Source organism: Canis lupus, chromosome 32 (genome assembly GCF_048164855.1).
Source record: "Canis lupus baileyi chromosome 32, mCanLup2.hap1, whole genome shotgun sequence".
Taxonomy (NCBI): domain Eukaryota; kingdom Metazoa; phylum Chordata; class Mammalia; order Carnivora; family Canidae; genus Canis; species Canis lupus.
Genome location: NC_132869.1, coordinates 20893124 through 20912059, shown reverse-complemented (window position 1 = coordinate 20912059; position 18936 = coordinate 20893124). Strand labels below are relative to the sequence as shown.

At 39.0% G+C, this 18936-nt stretch overlaps 1 protein-coding gene across 2 annotated transcripts in view; it reads right to left on the bottom strand.

Moving 5' to 3' along the window:
• Window positions 1-6053: 6053 nt before the first annotated feature.
• TMOD2 (tropomodulin 2) overlaps window positions 6054-18936 on the bottom strand; it is a 76332-nt gene continuing 63449 nt past the window's right edge. For both annotated transcript variants that reach the window (XM_072808522.1, XM_072808523.1), the window contains exons 9-10: window positions 16645-16789; window positions 6054-14740 (exon numbers count right to left, since the gene is read on the bottom strand). In XM_072808522.1, coding sequence (XP_072664623.1) covers window positions 14706-14740; window positions 16645-16789 — 180 coding nt within the window. In that variant the 3' untranslated portion in view covers window positions 6054-14705. The remainder of the gene's footprint in view (window positions 14741-16644; window positions 16790-18936) is intronic.

Here is an 18936-nt window from a genome sequence, read left to right as displayed (position 1 = left end):
TTTTTTCTCTTTTTTTTTAGAGGGAGAGAGTGTGTGCACATATTTGGGGAAGTGAGAGAGGGAGAGAGGATCTCCAGCAGGCTCCGTGCTGAGCTAAGCATAGAGCCCCATACAGGGCTCCAACTCATGACCCTGAGATCATGACCTGAGCCAAAATCAAGCATTGGATGCTTAACCAAGCTACCCAGGTACCCTTGTATTTTCTCCTTTCATTTTAATTTTTTCCTACAAATGTCTAAATCTTTTTTAGTTGCTTTTTTCTAAAATAATGTGATTTGGTGCTGGGTTTTTCCCCCATTCCTCAGACAAATAGTAATGTATTATAACCACAAGGTTTACAGACATGAATCTCCTGAACCTCTGTGATTTAAATATTACACGTGTATGTGTGGGGGCACCTGGGTGGTGCAGTCGGTTAAGTGGCCAACTTTTGGTTTTGGCTCAGGTCCTGACTCAGGGTCATAAGAGCAAGCCCTGCGTGGCACTCCACGCTGAGCACAGAGTCTGCTAGTTACTCTCTCCTTCTGCCCTTCCCTGCCTCATGCTCTCTCTCTCTCTCAAACAAACCTTTAAAACATAAATAAAAAATACTACACATGGGACCAGAGGTGTTAAGAATAATATCCTCGTATTGAATAAAACTGTAAAAAATAGAACCTTCCGGGATCCCTGGGTGGCGCAGCGGTTTGGCGCCTGCCTTTGGCCCAGGGCGCAATCCTGGAGACCCGGGATCAAATCCCACGTTGGGGTCCCGGTGCATTGAGCCTGCTTCTCCTTCTGCCTGTGTCTCTGCCTCTCTCTCTCTCTCCCTGTGTGACTATCATAAATAAATAAATAAATAAAAATTAAAAAAAAATAGAACCTTCCAGGGATCCCTGGGTGACTCAGTGGTTTAGCGCCTGCCTTCAGCCCAGGGCATGATCCTGGGTCCCGGGATGGAGTTCCGCATCAGGCTCCCTACATGGAGCCTGCTTCTCCCTCTGCGTGTTCTCTGCCTGTCTCTCTTGAGTAAATAAATAAAATCTTTAAAAAAAAATAGAACCTTCCTGTTTCCACTTTTGCTACAATCTGTTCTCTATACTAGCAATTTCTGATTTAAAAACATCATGTCACCTTCCTGCTCCAAACCACTCATGGCCTCCCATCACATTTTGAATAAAATCCCAAGTTACCACCCCTATAAGTTCTTTTGTGACTATTTCCTTCCACACTCTCTCACTCTGCTCCAGTACACCGGTTTCCCTGAGGTTTCTCAATACTATCAAGTACTTTCCCACCTCGGATTTTTGCACTACACAGGAGAATGCTTTTCCTCCCAAATACTCATGGCTCATGCCTCATTTTAATGAAGCTTCTGCTCAAGTGTCACCTCTTCTGATCACCTTACCATGTCTTTCTCCCCTTTCCTTACTGTCTTCATAGCACTTGTCTCTACCTAATATCATCTTGCTTGTATACTTAGTGTAAGTTCATGGAGGACTTTGTGCTATTTACCCCTCTATCTTTAGCATCTGCAACAGTACCTGACACAAGCAGGATATTCAATAAATATTTGTAAATATATGAATACTGAATCCTTCCTTCCCTCTCCTCTTCTCATTATAGGACATAGAACAAGAGGGTTTGCCTGTAAATGCCAGCCAATGACCTAATGCAGATATAAACACCAGCTGTGAGAGGGTTGGCTCCACAGGACAAGACACAGTGAAGCTCATCCTGAAATGGAGACAGAGCTGTCTTTTTAAAAAGACTATGCTTTATGGCTTGCTACTATTTGCTTACAGTTAGAAAAACACATTCTTAAAGAAGGGAAAAACCTGAAAATTAGATTTATATAAATTAGTGAAAAGATAAATCCACTGAAGGCCTGTGGTAGATTGAAATATTTTTCCCAAATATTTGCTGTCCTCTAAAGGACAGGACAGCCCTACCCAGTGCTATGTGACTTGCAACGCCTTCCTGTAGACATTCTCAGGCTTGGCTATGATCTGGTAATGTGTTTTTCCTTTTTTCTTCACACAGATGTTGTCATACTGTAATCTCAAAGTTTATAAACACAGACCTTGTTTGGGCCAACGAAATGTGAGTGGAAGAAACAACAGCACAGCTCTGAGTGGAAGCTTTAAGAGTCATTCATGTTTCCCACTAGTATGCTTCCCCTTTCTCTCCACCAAGAGAATGGCATACCCCAAATGGAGATTGGTCCTTCTGCTTGAGCTGGGTTGTAGAATAAGAGTTCCATGGGTCAGCACCTCAGCCAACCACAGGTGCTGACATGAAATGTGAACAAGAAGTAAACTGAGATCTAGGCTTATTTGTTACTATAGACCAACCTAGCCAGAGCTGAGTGCTGCATGCCTATTCAGTGAAAGGCAATAGAAATAGAAGCGGGGGGACACCTCAGTGGCTCAGCAGTTGAGTGTCTGCCTTCAGCTCAGGGCATCACTCCAGGTCCAGGGATGAGTCCCACATAGGGATCCCTGTGAGGAGCCTGCTTCTCCCTCTGCCTGTGTCCCTGCCTCTCTCTCTATTCTCTCATGAATAAATAAATAAAATCAGAAAGAAAGAAAGAAAGAAAGAAAGAAAGAAAGAAAGAAAGAAAGAAAGAAAGAAAGAAAGAAAGAAAGAGAAAAGAAAAAAAAAGAAAGAAAAGAAAAAAAAGAAAAGAAAAGAAAAGAGTGATATGGCACCCCTCCCCCATGCAGTGAATCCCTCCTTTGGAAAATGGAAAACAGTAAATTCAGCATACTGCCCAGAACAGATCTGAGACTGTTAAGAAAATTTCTGAATAAGGGAAAGAGTATGGTTCCTATTAGTTTTTGGGGTTTGGTTAGAGTGAATGTGATTGATAAAAATGACTGTAACTCTACTTAATACATTGTAAACCCTAATTACTGTTAATCTGTAAACTTCCAGCCAGACTAACTCATAAAGCATGTCACACTGAATCAGCATATGCAAATCAATGCCAGCAGCACTGGAAGTTCTTTTAGGAAACAATTTCCTTGATATACTTAAAGTATTTTTCTTTTTTTTTTTTAAGATTATTTATTTATTTATTTATTTATTTATTTATTTATTTATTCATGATCGACAGAGAGAGAGAGAGAGAGAGAGAGAGAGGCAGAGACACAGGCAGAGGGAGAAGCAGACTCCATGCCAGGAGCCCAACACGGGACTGGATCCCAGGACCCCAGGATCGCGCCCTGGGCCAAAGGCAGGCACTAAACCGCTGAGCCACCCAGGGATCCCCTTAACGTATTTTTCTTAAACATGTGTTTTATAGGAGAGCTAAGAAAACTTAAGCCAAAGACATGAAACTAAAAGGTAAGGATTTCATTCCAGGAGCTTGGAGTTGGTTAAAGTGGGAGGTAGGAATCAGAGAAGACAAACACCATGGTTAGGACATAGTTTTATAGAAAGGATTCAAGCAAACTAGTTTTTTTTCAAGCGAACTCTTTAGCTTGAAATGTCCTTACCTATATCACCTACCTCTGTCTGTTAGAAGCCTCTCCAGGGGGAAAAAAAAAAAAAAGAAGCCTTCTCATGTTTCATTGTGCATCTCAAATGTCTCTTTCTCACTCAAACTTCCCTACTGCCATCAGCTGGAATTAATTTTGCTGTTCCTTCTATTTTCATGTCCTGTTATGCCTTCACCAGAGGTGCACCGAATATACACTTCAGCCAATTGCCAAAAAGCCAAGAACTAAAATTTTCAGTTGAAGCCAAGGTCGCTGACAAATACCACTATCAAAGAATAAACTTCTAGAATATACAAATAAACCTCAAATTTTATGCCAAAAGTTAAATTATTCTTTTAACATTATTATGTAAACTATTAGTGCTAAAGTTATAAAGTTTAGCATCGTACTATAGGAACAATGATTTCCCAGCAGTGTTAGCTGTTAAGACACTATAGAGTCAAATTCAGCTGATGTAAGGTGATGAACAAGATCCATATCCTAAATGGAATTAAATAATAATTAAATTCTGGTTTTAAATTATAAATGCTAGTTGTTTAAGTCTTCATAAACATTTGTTGACTAAAAAAAATACACTGTTCTTCTTAAGTTAGTCAATGCATTCTTTCTATATTTTTGTATTACTCTCAACTTATTTATCTTACTTGAAAGTTCTTAATAATTTTTAGTAATTTTGAACTTATTTTTAAATTAGTTTTGTATATAAAATAAACCTATCACAATCAGCAATTATTACAGCATTTCACTTATTTCACTTATCCACTAATTAGTATACCTTTATACTTAAATAGAATTTCAACAAATAAATAATATAGATTTTTCATTCAGATTATATCTAGAACACTTGCCTATATCTGAAAATGAGTATTAATATAATAACAGTAAATCTAAACTACATACTTTGTTCTTATCAGTGATACTGTTGACTGATTAACTATAAGAATAACCTTTATAAACACATAAGTACTTACCATGCCAAAGTTCAAGGATAATGGAAATAATATTGAAAAACCGATCCCAAAAGCTGAGGCCCAGCCCAGGACAAATAGACTTTTGGCCAAATATCAAGATTCTTTGTCTAAAGTGACTTAGAATAGTGTTAGATTTTAGGCAGGACATTCTACTTCTTATTTCACAGGTAAGCTTTTAGGCAAGCCCAAAGTTTTGATCCACACACGGCACTTAAGTCATATTTCTCCCATTCTATCTTTCATAGTTTTTTTTTTAAGATTTTATTTATTTATTCATGAGAGACAGAGAGAGAGAGAGAGAGAGAGAGAGAGAGAGGCAGAGACACAGGCAGAGGGAGAAGCAGGCTCCATGCAGGGACCCGACATGGGACTTGATCCTGGGACTCAAGGTTCACACCCTGGGTGGAAAGCAGGCGCTAAAACGCTGAGCCACCCAGGGATCCCCTCGTGGTTTGTTTTTTTGGATTAAAAGTTGACAACTATACCATTACTTGTATTAAATTTTACCTGATTTCATACGGGCTTAGACTTTGGCCTGTCCAACTATTTTTGAACCTCTCAAAGAATTCCTTGTTCCTCCTAGTACCCATCAGTTGAAGACTCAGTATTGTCAGGATACCTCCAAATCACTGATAAACTGTTGACCAAACACGTCAAGGAAAGAGCCCTGTGGTGGCTACTAAGCCCTTCTGGGTGAAATTCTTCCATTCATGAGCATCTACTTAAAATCAAGAGTCAAAAAAGATGGTTTCAACCAGTCATTTAACTATTTAGTTTCATATTTATGCAACCCACATTTCTCAAGGATGTTGTGAGACTGTCAAATGTCTTGCTGAAAAATACAATGTGTTCTTTTCCCTGGACTCCCATGATTTTCTATTGTCTCTAAATGAATCTGTGCTGCATCTTAGAGACCACTGCTTCACTTCTAAGTGCCTAAAACCCACTAACACAGATAATACATTTTTCTAAATTTTTGCGCAGGATTGGTAAGTTGAGTGTTCTACAATTTGGAGAGCCCCCTCCCCCAACACACAGACATACCTGTGGAGTCATGAAGCTACCTGATTTTTCTATTTCACCTCCTTAGGTTGGTTGGGCCCCACACAGAGCCCAATCTCATTCAAGCACATATACATCTAATTTTTCCACTGAGGTCCTATGACATGTGGGACACTTGCTAGAGGCTGTGGGCATCTGATCGTGTTCCCTGGCTGGGGGAAACAAGACATGGGTAAGTACTGGGGCAGAGGAGACGTGGGGTACCACTTCTCATAGCCACAGAGGAAGGCTGAATAATCAAACAACCCAAGAGAAGGAGGTCCATAACAGAGGCAAGTCAAGCACAAAACAGACCCAAAAGTCAAGGAGTTGCTCCTAGAGCTTGACTACCAAATGCAAAGGAAGGTACCCAGAAAGCAAAGCAGGTACAAACAAAACAACAAGGAAGTCACAGGAAGCAGAGCTAAATGAGAGCATGTCATAAGCAACCCCTGAGTCAGCTCTATCTTGTTTATATTCAATTACTGGAGTGATGAGGGAGGGCTTGTTTGCCAGAAGGAACGGACAGTAGAAACACAAAAATAAGATATGGTCCTGCTTAAATTTCTGACACTGTCAGCATAAAACGGACAACTTTATTTGCATTAATATCCACGGATATTTATTTAAGTCACAGTTTAGGATAGTAATACCTGAGTGCCTTCTACATGTCAGGCACTGTCCTAAGTGTTTTACACATTAATTACACATTTTACACATAACGGTACCACTGTCCCTACTGTCAAATATGATTCTGATTCCTATTTTACAGGTGAAGAAACTGAGGCTAAGAAATAACAGAAATTTACATAACTAACAGGTGAGATTTGAACTAGGCATGTCTGATGTCAAAGTACATATTTGTAGTTCCTATTCATTACAGCCCCAGAACCTGAAGGAACCTTTTTTTTTTTCAAAGATTTTATTTATTTGAGACAGAGGAGAGAGAGAGAGAGAGAGAGGCAGAGACACAGGCAGAGGGAGAAGCAGGCTCCGTGCAGGGAGCCCGATGTGGGACTCAGTCCCGGGTCTCCAGGATCACGCCCTGGGCTGAAGGCGGCGCTAAACCGCTAAGCCACCGGGGCTGCCCCGAAGGAACCCTTTAAACAAAATAATTACCACATTTCCTTGTGCACAAGAAGGTATGCAACAGCAGATACAAAAATTAGACATCAGCCTTCTGTGCTTCTTCTTGGACTTTCCCCTCAGTCTAAATAACAAGGCAGAATTTGGCAGGACAGCAGGAAAAATAGTTTTTTTGTTTTGTTTTGTTTTGTTTTTTCTAGGGCAAATCTTTACAATATAATGTCATTATTTTTAGAGTTCTGTGTTATCAATCCCAGTGAAGATTAAAAAAAATCTAAACCCACAGTTAACATAAAAAAATCAACGTAAAACAATGAACCCATTGGGATTATCTATATTCCTGCTCCCATTTATTTTAACAATTTTTAACTATTTAGCCACATACATGCATATTTGTTTTAATAATGAGTTCTTTCTCCCTCTAGCTACTTCTTGTTGTCTACTTCTTATCTTCTTCATAATAAGGACACTTTATAGTCCTTTCTGCAAATGTACTTATCTAATATGAGAACATGGTGCCAAACATTCATTTAAAAAAGACGTGTCTAAAAATTTGCTAGCTTAAATCAATCTTTGCTTTCATTTTAAAAGGAAAGTTTATTAATTCCTAATGTTCTGTACATTTACACTTGGAAACTTTATTCCAGACATAAGTGAATACATTATATCTTTGAAAGCAGAAAGATCTTGATGAATTAAAACAGTATACATTTACCTTAGTGTTACATCTGGCTGGCTAATTCCAAAGGGTCAAACATTGCACCTATTTGTGTCAACTGGAATTCTTATTAATTATGAGGGTAAAAGGATTTCACACTTCATACATTTTGCTTTATCACACACTTATTTCCCACAATGTCCAGTTCACATTTAAAGGCAAATTAGTCTTTAATTCCTTAGTGAATAAATGTCTACCTTTGAAAAGTTTCAAAACGAAAAATGAAATTATGTGAATTTTTTGATAACTGCTTAGCCAAATAAATGTTGCCCATATAGGTTTAAACAGTTTACAAAGTATTACTTCCTTTGTTTTCTTCAAAAACAATACAGGTACACATAAGGTCACACATTACAGGCATTCAAACTGGTAAGATATTACAACTGGTGGCATGCAAGTATTTTACATTTTTAAATGCAATGAAAAATGCTGCTTGTTTTCCTTGAGTAGATGAAACAGAATTAAGATAAAGACTTAATTAAAATATAAATATTATACCATGAATATAGTGGAGTTTTTAAAACCAAAATGGCAGAGATAAGAATCTTAGGTCAGAATAATTTAACTAAAGATTGTCACTGGCAATGTTTGGTACTAAAATAAAATTTCCTTAAAAAGCACATTTTCTATTCAACTCATTTCACCATATGGCCAATTCCTATCTATTCGCATTTAGATTATCCATGGGAAATTTTAAGTCCTGGGCCAGCTTCTCTCAATTGCACAGTGTATTTCTGATTGGCTTCTGTTATCCAGTCAATATGTGCTCAGAAACACACACTCACTCACACACACACACACACACACACTTTAAGTAAAAGCCTATTAAAAACATGCTGTGTTTACTGTGCTGTTTCTTTCTTTGCATTTCTTCCTATTCTCCTCCACCAATTTTGCAGATAAAATATTATAAATTTTAAAACTTCCTTTCAGAATAGGTTGCTCCTCCAGAACTATTCTGAAGCAGTAAAACCTGCTGAAGAGGAATAGATAACTGTCTGTGGAGTGTTCAGACCTCTTCCTCTGGACAAAACCTTCTCAAGAGAGATGGAGCTGCAATGGAGGCATTACTCAGGCATGCTCAGAGGCAATAGAAACTTCAGAATCACAGGATTATTGTAATGCTTGGGAGCTGGGAGGAACCTAGAGAGCATCTAATCCACTCATTTCATTTTACAGATGAAATGAAGACAAGAGAGATGGAAAGTCTTACCCAAAGTCACACACAGTTGGTATCCAAATCAGTACTGTTTTCCAAATATTATATGATGACAAATGAAGTATAATTCTTGTGGGGTGTTTATGAAGCACCTGTTATATACAAAGCACCTCACTAGATGCTACTGAAGACACAAAGATTTATGAGACAGTCCCTGCCTTCACATGCTTATGAAAGTCCTGTGAGGCCATGTTTCAATATCTTTCTTAGCACAAAAAATACTGACTGGGGCAAAGGTTGCTGGTGATAACAAGGCAGTTGCTGCCTGGGAGAGCTGATCTCACAGGTGACACTTTCTCCCCTTCCCCATCAGGGTTTGAGCCTATGATGCAGCTGCTAGGGCCTTACGGACAATATTCTCTCCTAGGTCTCCTGTCACACCTCAAGTCATAGCCTACCATTATGGTGACAGAGCCTGGCAGGAAGGTAGCAGTGCCCCAGGCCCTCCCCTCAATTCTTAATCACCTTTTGCTCTTCCACTTGTGTCCAGCCTTAGACACACTGCAAGAGTCCTGACCATGTCCTAGGGTACTGTCAAGATGACTCAGGAAAATGCTCTACCATACACATCACTGGTACATAACACCCACCCATCCATCAACTACCTCTCCCGTCTCTGTATTAAAAATGAAATAATTTCAATTCCAGTTCCCTATGTCATACCCATGCTGTGATTGCTCATACTCAATGGTCAGAAGAAAATAAAACATATTTAAGAGGCAGTGGAAAACATTAGTGAATAGATGATGAAAATGATCTCCCACTTTGTATAGCCCTTTCCAGTATAGTGTTTTCATCCCATTATCTGATTATTTTCTCACCACAACTCTGTGAGGTAGTTAGTGAAGATATTATTCCCATTATAATATAGCTGAAGAATCTTAGGCTTGAGAGACTAAGTGGCTTGCCCCAAAGTCACCCAGCTAAGAAAGTGTGGAGCCAAGTGTCCAGGTTTCTTGACTCCAAATCCAGTGCTCTTCCCCCTATGTAGTCTATAATTGTCAGGCAATTGAATGAATTGCCCATGATCATATACCTGCTAAGTGTTGGTGATGGGATTAGGAGTCAGCCTCCGAGTCTGTTAGTATGGTGCCCTTCCACCATACCAACTAGCAGAGCCAGTGTGCTGAAAATGACTACCATGGAAGATGTCAGAGAAAAGTGTGGTCTCCTTCACCCTCTCCCAAGTCAATGATGCATCACAAAACTCAAATAACTTCCGGTAAGTGTATGGCCTTCCTAGAAAAGTACCCAGAGCCAGGTTACAAATTTCAAATACTTCCTTCATCCATTTACTGGATGTTTAATTATTTTTGTTATAGGCAGATGGGAAGGTGGTGAGCTGAGCAGGGTTTACTTCTCCCTTTAGGCAAAAAAAGATCTTTAATTTCCATCTTCCTCCCCACCGCACTCAGCCCCTTCACTTAACTTCTGAACCACAAAAACAAAATTCTATCTAATCTAGAGTTGGGAGCAAGAGAACAACAAATATACATCTTGAGGTTCTGGGCATTCTTTTCTTCTAAGCTTGTTGCCGGGAGGCCTAATCATGTGACTTTAATCCAGAGGGCTCAGCCTGATGGGGCCAAGCATTCTCACACCTTGCCTTTGCATGTGTCCCAATCCTTTAGCTTTGAGGATAGTCTGGTAAGTGGCAGGGATATGTGAAGTGAGGAACAGTAAGTGGAACCTGCTGCTGGAAGGCAGAGCTAAAACATTCCTTTTTCATTCTCTGCTCATTAAAGTGAAAATAGCTATGATTGCATCATTAGTGGAAAAGTGAAAGGAAGCTTCAGGATCATGACTTAAAATCTGATACCAGAAACAATTCCAACTCAGTAGAGGTAACACACCACAGAACCCAGTATTCACAACTTACTGCCCCCCGCTCCACTCACTTCCACTATTGCTATCAATACCTGAACTAAACAAAAGATGGTATGTATCCATTTTGCAAAAAGGTACTCTACCCCAAGATCCAGAAACACATATCAAATTGTATTAAGCCAGAGTTCTTATACTTCTCCTCTGTCTCCTTTACACTGCCTGTGAGAGGGCTAAGGACATCATATCCCTGAAAAAAGGAAGTATATGCAAACTCTTGTAAATTTAAAGGGCTATCTTACGTTTAAAGCATGCTGATACTTAATGCCAGTTTCAAGTTTGAGTGTCTGAAATGTTCTCATGGTAATTTTTTTTTTTTTCATGGTAGTTCTTCAGAGCACACTGGTTTCCCTAATGCTGGTGACCTGCCAGGGGCCACATTTCTGTCTAGAAGAGAAGCAGCTGTTCTTTTGGTTTGGTGTACCAAGCTTCCCTTAAGGAAATTGTTCTGAGGAGTATAGGCATTGGGATGATTTCTGAGTTTTTAAATGGAGATGGGCTTTTATTGTAAGATGAACTAATACTCTAAGATGGGTGAGCTTGTGCGTGCCCCTTCAGGCTAGTGATTCTCTAACAGAGGCCCGCAGCAGCTCCAAGAGGGGTAAGGAAAGAGGGACCGGGAGACAGCATCTCCCTTCAATCAGTCGTCCAGCTTTAGCCAAATACCACTTACAGTATTTGGTGATCTTTATGTACAAAATATTTATATACAATTTACCCTACCGAGATGGAAGGAAGGGGCTTAATCATGTTGATGAAGATGAAAGTGCTTCCACTTACACTTTAGGCATATAAGGAGTTTTGGTGCTGGAACAATAAAGTTATTTCCAGGCTTCTAATAATTATTCCCTAAGAGTGGTCTTCTATACCTGCTGTGAAATTTGATGATCTAAGCTGCAAAGTCCAGGGACTGATTCACATTGAACCTGGGCTGGCAGCAATGCTAGAAGGGAGTAGGAAAATGGAGCTGGGGAGAGAGCATCTCCCTTCAACCAGTGGTCCAGATGAAGTCACATACCTCATTAGAGTATGAGATATTTGGCCACACATCACACACACACACACACACACACACACACACACACATTTATTTACATTATGCCCTACCAAGATGAAAAGAAGGAATTTAATCATGTTAATAAGGATAAAACTTCCATTATACACTTCAGGCAGATGGGGAATGTAGTGCTGGATTAATTATATGATCTCCAGACTTCCAAAACTCTTTCCTAAAAAGTCATCTTCCATATATGCTGTGATGGGTGCTGGTGATATGAGCCTGCAAATTCTGATGAGTGATCTGGCACTAGCATGAGCCTGTACAAGTCTAAAAGGGGAAAGGAGGTGGTCTGGGGAGAGATTATCTCCCTTCAATCAGTTGTCCAGATGTTGCCAAATATCTCAGCGTAGTATTTGGCAAAATGCATACATATAAAAATATTTTATATACATTATGCCCCACCATGATTGACGGTAAGGGATTAATTATGTGCAGGATTATGAAAAAGCTTCTACTTACACACTTTGGAAATGGGGAAATGAAGTCCTGGGTTAATTCAATGATTTATAGGGTTCCCCAAATATAAGTTTATTTTCTAATAATTATCTTTAATATGTGAATACTCATGGAAATGTCACCTTACAAGCGACTTTAAAAACACAAGTAATGTTGGTAAACCAATTAGTAATAAATATTTGATTTTATAAACTCTATTACGTGTGATCAAACTATTTCACAAGCTAAAAAGAGGGCTAAATTTTGTCAATAGCCCACTATTTTGCTTTAATACTATCAACAACCACAGCATAGTCACCATCAAATTCTGACATTTTTTTCTTGCTTTCTGTCAGTTTGTCAGGAACTGCTTTAGCCCCCAGGCATTGGGGCTATGGGGGACACTGTAGGATACAGGATTTTGTAGAGGTGAAGGCAAGAAAGAGAGTGAATGAAGAAAGAAAGGAAAAAGTCTTGCTTGAAGGGCATTTCAGGGACTCAGCACTTATAATATATCTGCAACAAATCTAAAGGGATAGGAGAAAGACACTTAAGAGAAAGGTTCTTCCCTTTGGCAATATGGTAACCTAAATATATGATACAGAAAAAGAATTGTGTACATTCTACCCTGTGGTGTGCTGATGAATGTTTATCAACCTGCAACCTAGCGGGGAAAACGTCCTGATTTGTAACATTTGTTAATTTCCATAGTTCAAGTTCATAGTCAAGTTCAAACACCAACAAGGAGTTCTGAACTTCTGAGTTGGGAAGAGATGCACAATAGCACCTCATTATATAGCATTTCTGTCATATAGACACAAGAAATCTAAATAACCTCAAGAGCAAAGCCAATTAAAACAGATTTTTGAATATTACTTTTGTTTTTAAAATAATTTAATTATAACTGCATGCCATTCAATTTTTAATAATGGCTGTATTTAACAACGAGTTTGCAAAATTCTTGAAAATTTAATAGTTGGTAAGCCTGTATGAATTGGCTCCAACATATCATACCTAAATGAGTAAAAGGGATGGAAAAAATCAAACTGAAAATCATCAAATGGTATTTACTATGTTTTTTACAGACAGTCAAAAGCTAATTGAAGGATTTTTAGGATTCCAAATATATCAACATATTTTGCTCATTCCCGCAAAAAGATATAAAATTTTGTCAAGAAAATGAGATGTTTCAAAGGATTTTAGAAATACATGTGTGAGTTCTTATAATATATGTAAATGTCCAATTTTATGAAGGCTATCTCTCCTAACCAGATTCCATGTGTTTTACAAGCTAACTAGAATAATGCACATATTGTTTTCCCATTAACTTGTTTTACTACTACCAAGTAACCCAGGAACACTCAATTATTAAACAAATTCCGACTTGGGCCCATCTTATGCTCGAGTCAGCAATCTTTTTAGCTCCAGGTGTCACCAGCACATGGGATGTCACCTTTACGAGGCTCAGAATTTCAGACAAAAGAGGAAAAAAGAAAGAGTTGGAAGGAAAGGAGGGGAGAAGAAAGAAGAGAAAGGGAGAGAGGAAGAGGTGCCTGAGGCAGTGTCAAAGAGCCACCAACTACAGCCTCAGGCAGTGTCACCAAAGGCATGTGAGCTTGAGCCAAAGGCTGTAGGCCTGTGTTTCCTTAGCTTACCATCACACTGTTGCACTGCTAGATGAAAAGTTACTGAACACAACCATGAGATCATCTCAACTGTCCTTTCACAGGCTTTGTCCTTGAGATGACAAACATCTGGATAAGTGATAATTCACATCTTTTTTTGATGTTTGCAAAGGTCTGGATAGATCATGCCATGTGGACAAATGTCTGTATAATTAATGAACATTCACATTTTATTCTGTGATCTTGTCACACTAAAGATAAAGCAATAAATGCTTCTAAAATTTGCCAAAATGATGTAATCATATGTATCAGACAACTCTGGCTATGGTGCAATTATTATTGTTTTATTTAGGAATGTACTGTTTTAAAAGCTACCCTCTTATTAAAATTTAAAAATTTCCCATTGCATCCGGAAAAGTTTAAAACAGCTTTGTAAAAAGTTATCTGTTAGTCATGTTAAAGATCGAATTTATGTTGAATAATCAATAAAGGTAGGTGTGGTAATTAATTTTGCTGCCTATAAGTCTGCTTTGAAGACTATTCATAGGTTACTGTTTCATACTTATTTGCTGATGCTGTGTTAAAGTATCATAATGCTACCTTGCTTTCAATGAAGATGACACCACTGATCTTCAAACAGCGGGACATGTGCATTTAGTGATTTTTCTGGAACTAGGAGAGAATTTGTGCTTTCTCCCCCAGTGAAAGATTGGCAATACTAACTTCTTATGTGGTCAGAAGAATACTTCTGCTGTATTTAGCCTAACTCAAAGCTATGCATGTAAACAGAGATAGGCCTCTATCATAATCAACAGTTACAAATACACTTATATACTAAATTCTGTTCAATGATTAAAAAAAAATTCACGTAAGAGAGCCAGAGAATCCAATATGGAAGTGGTTAAATAATTTTTCGACTGCTATTACCCACTACGGTCTGCTGAAGTCCACTGGTGCAAGTTGCCAGAGGTGCCCATGTGCAAATGAAACGATTGTATATATTTAAAAACCCAAGATAAATAAGTAGTGCTAAAAAAAGAACACAACAATTAAACTTTTAGCTGTGTGGTTAACGGAAATGCATAACCTTGGATAAAATGGTCCTGATGGGGAAGGAGAAGAGTTTTTGCTTGCTTATTTTTCAATGGCCACCATGGTGAAACTTTGCCGCCTCCTGTGAAAGTTTACCTTCGGTCTCCTTCGACTCGCTTTTTACGAACTAGGTAAGTCAAAAGAAAAGGAAGAAAATAAATAAATTGAAGGAATGGTCCTTAACTTCCAGACAAACAACATTAATCACACGAGCTAGCAATCCCACACATTTAAGGATATAGTTATCTTAAATTTCAATACTCATTACCCAATAAGTGATTTAAATCGAAAGGATATAATAAACTAGTGACTTGTGGAATTTACATTTTAAAGAAAGTTATGTCTGATATTTGGGAACTTGAATGTGAGAAATTTTTATGGAGTACAAGGACCAGAATAGACCCGTAAAACAGTGAACTTCTGAATATTTCCATGGTCGCTTATCCATGCACATCTCAGCCTCTGTGCCACTTGACCCTCAGCTGCCTTTAACTCCTGAGGAGGAGACATTCATGATCTATGAATTCTGTTTATGGCTTGAAGACCAGAAGGAGTTGCAAACAAATGTTCAAAGTTTCTAAACCTGATTAAACATAAACCGCCAAGTATCATTCCCCAGGAAGGGGTGATTCAGATGGCAGGCAAACTCAGACACAAAGGTTCCCTTAAGTGGGGAATTTGTATCAAAAAAATTGCCCTGACTGCCCATTCCCAGTTTCTGTAACCCATTTCCCCCTTCTACCTCTCTACCTGGAGGCCTGTCTGGTGGATAGGAAGAGGGTTACCCTAACCTTCCTGGATTGGGCAAAAGATACCCTTGCTGTGGGCCTGCCCTAACTCTCTAAATAGCCCAGCCTGCAGAAAATGAGACAAAAGCTCTTGCCCACCGCTGCCACTCTTGGGCTCATGATTATTTCTCCATTTACCTGAAGCCTCTTCTTTTTACCCTTTTCTCTTTGGTCTCCGTGTTGTGCAGCTGTGGACTCTATGCAGTTTTCCTAGGTGCCTTCTGACCACGGCCTCTACCCTCTTTCAAAGCCTAGTTTGTGGGGTTGCTCCCTTAGCCTCATCCTCTACAGCCCAGCAGCAAGCACTGCCATCTGCCTGGCCAGCTGCTGGAGGCCATACAACATACCTCAGCTGAGTCTCAGCATCTTGGCTAAGCATGCCCGGGCAGGGAGATGGACACTAATCTCTACCTACCCCCCTTTGGGTTCCAACTCTTTGTTTCTTTCTCATCTACTATCTGAATCCTCCCAGTGGCCAGTACTCTACTTGGTGGAACACTGTGACCAGTTCTCCCGTCCAAGGTCTGGCAATCTGTCCTTGAACCTCAAACTGGGGACCGAGTTCTGCTACTGGCTGACTGCTTGCCAAGTGACTGCTCCTGGGTGTCCTTTTGCCATGCAGCTTCAGGTGACTGAGCTGTGCCCAGACCAAGCTTTCCCAATCTGTCCCATTCTTCTGTGCTATGGTGGACCAGGATATCCTCCCTCCCATCCTAATGGAAGAAATGTCATGGATCTTCAGCAAAGAGTGGGCAGCAGGAAAAATGAAGGAGGAGTTCACTGAAAAAGCTACTTCTAAGTTTTACCCTTATAACATAGCTCCACAAAAATCACCAATGTATCAGACATAACTGTATTTGAACCCAAGTGCAAAAGCATGGTCAGGGGTCAAACTTAAATGAACTGGGAATTTCCACATCACTGCATCCATCTTCTGGTGCAGATAACATAGGGTGATTACATGTAAGTAGTAAGCAAAGGAGAACCAAATATATAAAGGAAACAAGCAGAAATCAAAGACTATCTGAAAAAAAAGAACAAACAGTTCTTAAGAGAATGCTACAATAAAACTGAAACACTGTGGAAATTGATGAGAATTCCCAGGATAATATAATAATGTGCCTTTGATCCAGGGCTGACACCAAAGGCCAGGAGAATGTCTGCAATATTGTATCTGAAGTGGAGAAATAAACAGTTGTCATGCTCTTCTAATTGCTAAGGGCACACATTAGGGCTGCATTACCCAGGTCATTATTCTTTGTGATGGCGGCTGCCACCCTTGTTCGAGGGCCTTGCTTGGTAAACTGATATCCAAACTTGAGGATCCTTGAATTCTCCTCGAGCATCTGGGCAATTTCCATCTCCACAGCTGTTCCCAACTGTTGTCTCTGGGTACAGGTGCAGACACATACACAAGAAGACCAAGAAGAAAGAGGAAAGAGTTACTTGCATGGGAGAGATGCATGGCTGCTTGCTGCACAAAAAGGTAAAAGGACAGATGGAATAAAATACACTGAAAGGAATAAAGTCACTTGAGGTATTTTCTCCCATACAGTCACTTGAGATCTGCTCCTTGTCTAGAAGCAAAATCCAACAGACAGCCAAATCTGCTGGCGTGCTAAACTGGAAAGACTAGGCAAATTATTTAGAAAGGAAAACATGATTCCACGTGTAAAATTAAAGCAAAACTAATATTCGGTGCTTTCAATTTACCCCAGTTTCCATGTTTTGTTTTGTTTTTTTAAGATTTTATTTATTTATGAGAGACACAGAGAGAGAGAGGCAGAGACACAGGCAGAGGAGAAGCAGGGGGAATGCAGGGAGCCTGATGTGGGGCTTGATCCCAGGACTCCAGGATCACACCCTGGGCCAAAGGCAGACACTCTACCACTGAGCCACCCAGGCTTCCCACAGTTTCTGTGGTTTAAACAAAGGGTGTTTTTAAGTAGTGAAACTGTCTTAGAGCAATCAATCCAATTACTGAATTTTCTATTCTAGGATCCATATCCAAAAATAATTAAAGGTTATCAACCAGATGGCCATTCTTTCTCAGCAGGAGATCCCAAAGAAACTTCACTGTGGTTTGAACCATGGCCAGGTGAATTACGAAACCCCAAAGGGGTTATTAGGCTGTGGAAAAAAATTCCCAAGTTTTTTAAGTTGGTAAAAAGAAGCTTCCTGGTTTTTTTGTTTGTTTGTTTTTTGTTTTTTAAAGTGAATCAGAATAAAAAAAAAACTGAAAGTAATTTTTTTTTAATTTTATTTTTTTAATTTTTATTTATTTATGATAGTCTCACAGAGAGAGAGAGAGAGAGGCAGAGACACAGGCAGAGGGAGAAGCAGGCTCCATGCACCGGGAGCCCGACGTGGGATTCGATCCCGGGTCTCCAGGATCGCGCCCTGGGCCAAAGGCAGGCGCCAAACCGCTGCGCCACCCAAGGATCCCTGAAAGTAATTTTTAAATGGGGTGTGTAAATATAGAAGTTTAAAAATTAATCAAAATTAAATAAAAATTAAAATTCAATTTTTCTGTAATATATTTTAAAATTTTAAGTAAAAAATATAGGCTTATTTAGAAAAAAACACACAAAAGTGTGTAAAATACAAAAGCTCCCTTCTCCAGTATTTCCATTCCCTATAGAGAAAGCCAGTTTGGCATATGGTATGTGGTCTTTTTAAACATTTTCTATGCATTCATATGTCTACCTAATCATAGGTACATATCTGCTTTTTTCTACATAAATGGATTATACCAGCATATTGTTCTGAAACGTATTTTTATTTTTCATTTAACATTAGGATACCTTTTCACATGTATGCATGTATCTCATTCTTATTAACAGCTGTCCAGCCGTCCATTGTAGTGATGGAGAATAACTTACTTAATCTAGGTTCTACCGACTTTTTGTTACATTGCTTTCCATTGCTACTATTCCAAACAGTGCTGCAGTGAACTTCCCTTGTACACATAGTATATCCTAGAACATTTCTGCAAATGTGCCCGTAGGGCAAATTAGGGCTGGGCCCGAGAATAAGCATGTTTCAAATTTGGATATATTACTCACTTACCCTAAAAAATATAAGTTTTTTTACTCCTACTAACAGTGGTTGAGATTTTTTCCCTACCCTGATCAACATGGGATATTATCAATCTTTTCTACTTTTGTCAACCTAATAGATGAAGATTTATATTTCATTTATATTTATTTCATTGCTTTAATTTGCATTTCTCAAATTATGAATAAGAGCAATTAAATTTTCTTATGCAGCTGTACTTCTCTTTTTGGAAACTACCAGTCTCTGTTATGTGTGTGTGTGTGTGTGTGTGTGTGTGTGTGTGTGTATGTTTACCAGCTTACGGGTCCTTTTTTAAAAAAAAATAATTTCTAAGTTTCTTATATATTAAGGAATTAGCCTTTTATCAAATGTGTTGAACATATTTTATTCAGTTTGTCTTTTGACTTCTTGATTCTTTTTTCATTTTCATATGGCTAAATTTATATCGGTCTAGATTTTATATCATGTTTAGGCTCTT